Source organism: Vicia villosa, unplaced genomic scaffold (assembly GCF_029867415.1).
Source record: "Vicia villosa cultivar HV-30 ecotype Madison, WI unplaced genomic scaffold, Vvil1.0 ctg.000823F_1_1, whole genome shotgun sequence".
Lineage (NCBI taxonomy): Eukaryota > Viridiplantae > Streptophyta > Magnoliopsida > Fabales > Fabaceae > Vicia > Vicia villosa.
The window spans coordinates 626,659-632,658 of NW_026705362.1; the positions used below are offsets into that span (position 1 = coordinate 626,659).

The 6,000-nt window shown below is 39.2% G+C and overlaps 1 protein-coding gene across 1 annotated transcript in view; it reads right to left on the minus strand.

Annotated features, from left to right (window-relative positions):
• LOC131631435 (uncharacterized) overlaps positions 1–3,640 on the minus strand; it is a 28,253-nt gene extending 24,613 nt beyond the window's left edge. Inside the window, exon 1 of the mRNA XM_058902230.1 lies at positions 3,598–3,640. Within this exon, the coding sequence (XP_058758213.1) occupies positions 3,598–3,640 (43 nt within the window). The remainder of the gene's footprint in view (positions 1–3,597) is intronic.
• Between the last annotated feature and the right edge of the window lie 2,360 nt (positions 3,641–6,000).

A 6,000-nucleotide genomic window follows, 5' to 3' on the forward strand; every position in this document is an offset into this window, starting at 1 on the left:
GGGTTTATTTGCGCTGTGTGATGAAGGTGGTGTTAGCAGGTTACGGCCACACTGTAAAACCGTGGCCAAAGCTTGTGAAAATCGTGGCCGAAAATTATGGTTCTGTGGGGAAGACGAAGGCATAGGGCGCGCAAATTTGTGCTTAAATTTTTGAATTCGTTTTGATTAATATATTAGCTTTAACATGTGCATATATGTCAGCGTGGAAAAACTGGTTGGATGGTTGAAGCGCCATGTAACGAGCAAAGGTACCTGGATTCGATCCCCAGGTCAGGTGTTTTTTTCTTATTTTCTCAACTTGTTGCATACTGACCAATCCCATGAGCGCGTGCTACTAAAGGCCACCATACACCCTTCAATCCTGGCCACTGATCATGCAACCAACAAGATCTGAAGGGACAAGAGGCCGCTGGTACACCATGGACCCCTCAAATGTGCCACACTGGATTAGTACCAGGTTTTTTTTACACATTTTATTATTATTCTTTTAATTAAATCTTAATAAATTGTATTTGATTTAATCAATTTATTTTAATTAAGGTTAGTATAATAAAAGTATGGATTAGGCTTTAGGATTGCAATATTTTCTCCGATTATTTGATTATGTCGAATATTCGACTTAATTGATTTAATTAATTTTAATTAATATTAAATCACAAAAACCCTATAAAGGTGTAAGCATTAGGATTTGCCCGATCCCATTGCCCATTTGGCAAACATTAACCTTTTTCAATTCTCTTCTCGACCCGACTAAATCTATTAGTCGCATTAGGCAAGAGATAAAAAATATACAAAATCTAAAACACATTCAATTTGCTGTCCGCGACGATCAATCTATCGACCGGAGTAACCAGCAATGCCCATTAATCTATTAGCTATACTGATCAAATCTATTGATCACCGCATCTAACAGTGCCATATTAAAGCAGGGTTGTACGCCCAAAACCACATCTAAAACACTAAACCACGATACTACGGATTTACATCCTTTCAAACATTACGATGTTCACAACTACGATAAGGTAATTCAAAATACCTTCGAACTTCGCATTTTAAAACAACTTCAAAACAACTTCAAACACCTCCATAATCAAATTCAATTCTAAGGCGTACAACCCTGTGCCCGAACTACGTTGACTCTGATTCTCCGTAAGGAGATACGTAGGCACTTGGTAACAAGGCGAGTCTCCCCCCTCACAATTTCAATTCACTTTCAAATCTCAATTTTCGCCCTATTCATTCCCTTAGCTATTAAACCTCTAAATTTTAGCCATAAAACCTTTACCTTAGAACAAACCTTAGGAAAGGGTTGAGGGTGCCTAACACCTTCCCTCGACCTGATTATAATAACTTACCCCGAATCTCTTAACTGCATAGGGTTTCCTATTCGCCCTTCAGAATAGGTGGCGACTCTAAACCTTTTTTTTAGGGCAGGTTGCTACAGGCGCACCGCCATTGGATCCCATTCCCATCTTTTTTCCTTTTTGTCTTATGTGCAATGACTAAAATGAGTGGTTGGCGCGTTGTAATTTGTCCAGACCTTTTCTTTGTCTTATTTGACTTAAGCTCTATATGACCAATTGATACAGGTTCCATTTACATGTCACGTTACACTTTAATTTCACATGCTGCATGATAAAAAAAATGAAATAAAAAATAGAAGTGAGTGGAATAGATAGTACTTGGGCCACGAATTACATAGGCCTGGAACGTTTCTCAAATTGCACCTTCATACTGCTAAAGCACCACCGCATTCTGGACTGGGCCTCTGAGCGTTATTGCTCTTACCACCTCCCCCTGATTTGGGCCCAGTTTGCTCATAACACAATTTTAGTTCATTTCCCATTTGCTATTGCACCCCCAGCAGTTAGGTTTTAGTTTTTATCTTAATTTTGTTTTTTAGCTTTTTATTCATAAATCTTTTTTCTCTCAAATAAAAAATACATAAAAAATTTGCTCTTAGGTATTTTAGAATGTGTAAATAATTGTCATAATTTTTGTTGATTTTTCTTAATTGTTTTAACCCTTTTTAATAAACCTTTTCTTTACGATATGTTTGAATTTCTTTGTTTTTAATACTCCCTTGTAAATAATTCTTTAATAGTCTCGATTTTTTTCTATAGACTTAATTGATGTATGTGTGTTTGTGAATATCATTTATTTGTTATAGTTCTCGATTCTATTTGTCGTATATTGATTTTCTTTTACCTATCCCATGTATGGTTTTCCTTTAATGAAGTGTATAGTTCTTTTATTATTTTTGATTCCCTTGTATATACAACTTAGATTAGAATTTAGAAATAGTTCCCTTCTTTCATTCTTTTTTCTTTTCAACTTTTGAAATACTTGATAAATACCGACAAGGATCATACCGCTATTATTTTTCATAAATAGGAAAGAAATGATTAGGGCGTAGGCCCCGATGTATGTTCTTTTCTACTTAGCGGAAAATAAATGATTGAGGTGTGAGGCCTCGGTGTATTTCTTAACCGCTATTTAGAGAAACGATTGTGGCGTAGGCCTCGATGTGCATTCTCTAAATATTCACAAAAAAAAACTTCTTTTTGTATTTCTTTTCTACTTAGCGGAAAAGAAATGATTGAGGTGTGAGGCCTCGGTGTATTTCTTAGTCGCTATTTAGAGAAACGATTAAGGTGTAGGCCTTGATGTGCATTCTCTAAATACTCAAAAAACAAAAACTCTTTTTGGTATGATCTAAGTCACAAATAAATTCCCTTAAAAAACACCAACCAAAAACACTTAAAACACTAATAAATGGTCAGATTTAAAACAAAGTAAGGAAGTGATGCGGGGCCTTATGCAAGAGGTCGTCCCTTATGCAAGAGCGCGAACGTTAACTCCGCCCAACTAAAAAACAAACAAAAAAAATATTGAGCCGAGCTACGGTAACTCTGATTCCTGAAAAGGATACGTAGGCGGCAGGGTAGGGCCCGTGCGAGTACAATTCTTTATTTTCCCTATATTTTGCATTCATTCGCATATAGACATAGACATAGTACACACCTTTTAGATAGAAACAAACATAGGTGGATACCATCGAGTACGATGGGCGCGAGGGGTGCTAGCACCTTCCCCTTGCGTAACCGACTCCCGTACCAAGATTCTCTGGTCACAAGACCCTGTTCCTTGCTTTGTTAGGTTTCCTGGTATTCCTTTCCCTTATGGGATAAATATATTGGTGGCAACTCTGTTCATTTTTCGCGAGCATGCGACAGCTGGCGACTCTGCTGGGGATGTTGATAGACCTGTGCCGGTCCATTCTTAGCGAGTCGATCCTAGCCTTTGTTTGTTTCGTTTTATTGGGTGTTTCTTTGTTTATGTATATGTTTGCATCCTGTATATATATGTTTGCATATCATGTCTATTTACTGTTTGCATATCATGTTTACTTTCCGCACGCATCTGGACTATATTATGGGTCCCCGTGGGGACCACATATTTTCTCTGTTTTCAGGTTGGGTGGGATGATTCTGTGAGGTAAAAGGTCCATTACCCAGACCGAGTATACACTTAGTTTAGCGTGGATAGTTATGTTGGCTCTCGTGGCGCCTGGCACGTAGAGTTGGCATAACATACCACAACCAGGAGAGGACTCGGTGAGGCGATCTCTGTCCGGCATGCTTATTGCCGTAGGCAGGCGCTCTCATTGTTTGTTCGAAATTCGTGGCGACCATTAGGGACCACTTGTCCGTGTCTAGATTCACCTGTGAGTGGGGAGGGATATACATGACAGGTACCGTTGGTGACTATTCATTTGTGTTGGTGACTATTGTTTCTATGGTTGTGTGGTACCTATGTCGGACCTTTGATCTCATGACATTTGACCTGCATCAGTTATTCAGAGGATTGTACAATGGTCACTAAGATTATATGGATCTTGATCCCATGCCGTTGCATTGCATAACATCATTGCTTTATCCACTTCATTTATGGGGGATCCTAAAGTCTATTTCAAAAAATAAAGAAAAAGAAAAGATACTTCATATAAAATAAAGCCTTGATATCAAAAAAGGAGATAAAAAAGAAACAAAAGTGTGTGAAAAGACTTTAGGATTCCTCGGAAATGAAACATTGCATTCATATCATATTGCATGTCATGGTTCCATATCAGAAGCTAATTGGGGTCCCCTCCAATTCAGATTTTTGCTTCATCAACAAAACTGACTTCCCTACATCCGTATCGTACAAGGATTAATCAGAGGAGAATCATGGACCATCTTGAACAGAATCAGGCTGAACTTCATAAGGACATGGATACTATGAGGGAGAGGATGAACCAACTCTTGGAGACTCTCCACGCTGTTGTTCAGGGGCAAGAAGAGCTCAGACAAAGTGTTGCTAAGTTGATCAATGATACTCCGACCATTGTTGCTAATGGGGGATCAAAACCCGTGCATGTGGAAATTCCTAACAAAGAGACTTCACACCATGAGAACGATTCTGAATTGGAAGCTTTCAAGTTCCCGATTGAAGAAAATGAGAGAAAATTCCATCTCCTGGAAGAAAGGTTGAATGCTTTAGAAGGTCGTAGCTCCTCTGGTTTAAGTGCTATAGATTTGTGCTTAGTGCCTGATATCAAGATTCCCGCTAAATTCAAAGTCCCCAAGTTTGAGAAATACAGGGGTACCACTTGTCCGATGAGTCACATCAAGGCATTTTGCAACAAGATGGCTCCGTATGCAGAAAATGATAAGCTTCTAATGCACTTCTTTCAGGATAGCCTAAGTGGGGCATCCCTAGAGTGGTATACACGACTTGAACGAACCCATGTCCGCACATGGGATGAACTAGCGGAGGATTTTCTCAAGCATTGCAAGTACAACAGTGACATGGCTCCTACTAGACTACAACTCCAAAGTTTAACTCAGAAGGTTGATGAGTCTTTTAAAGAGTATGCACAAAGATGGAGAGAATTAGATGCTAGGGTCCAACCTCCCCTTTTGGAACGAGAGCTTGTAGACATGTTCATGAATACTTTGAAAGATCCTTATCTGAACATGATGATTGGGTGTGCTCCCTCCGAATTTTCAAATTTGGTTGTCGTAGGAGAACGAATTGAAAACGCCTTAAAGATGGGTAAAATCCAGGATATTGCCAATGTTTCTGAATTCACAGAAGAAGAGAAAAGTGAGATAGATACAGTTTCAGAGAATGGAGAAGAGGAAGTATCTGCTTATCCTCAGGTTCATGTTCTTAACTATCACCAAAATTACCAACAACAGGGTCCACAAAGGCCGAGAAGACCACCAAGAAAGATTGACCCGATTCCTATGACCTACAGTCAACTGCTCTCTCATTTACTCAAGGATTCCTTGGTCCAACTAAGGGAATCTAAACCTCCTCCAACACCGATTCCTCAAGGATATGACTTAAATGCCAAATGTGAGTATGATTCTGGGGCATCTGGACATTCAACTGAGGATTGTAATATTCTGAAACGCAAAGTCCAAGATCTCATTGACTCCAAAGCGATATCATTCACTCCAAATGGTCTACACATAAATTGAGGTGGTCCTGCCCAAAGGAATGTTCGTATTCCATAAAGCATCACCAAAGAACAATAAGCCAATATGGAGTCAAGCCTCCTCAACAATGGCAATCATCATTTCATTTCTGTAGTCTCATTTGCAATATTCCTTGTTTTGTTGGAAGTTACTTCCATGATTAAACTCGTTGGTATGATAATAATAAAAGCACCACAAATCCTTGTGCAACTTCGTCGGAATCTTTTTCCAGGTGGTAATCAAGAATGTTCTGTAGAAGCATCTCTCATTCTCAAGGTTCTTGTGCTCAGTTGTATCCTTGAAGGTTGGTGTTTCGGTTGGTGTTTTAGGCTTTCCCCACAACAGATAGCTTTTCTAAGTTTGATGACCATGCAAGGTTCCTCCGTGTATGATGGTGAATACTTCTCCAACATCTATGCTTGGGGCTCCCGATTGAGGGATAAGCAAGACGTACCCTTATCTTGGGCATTGCATC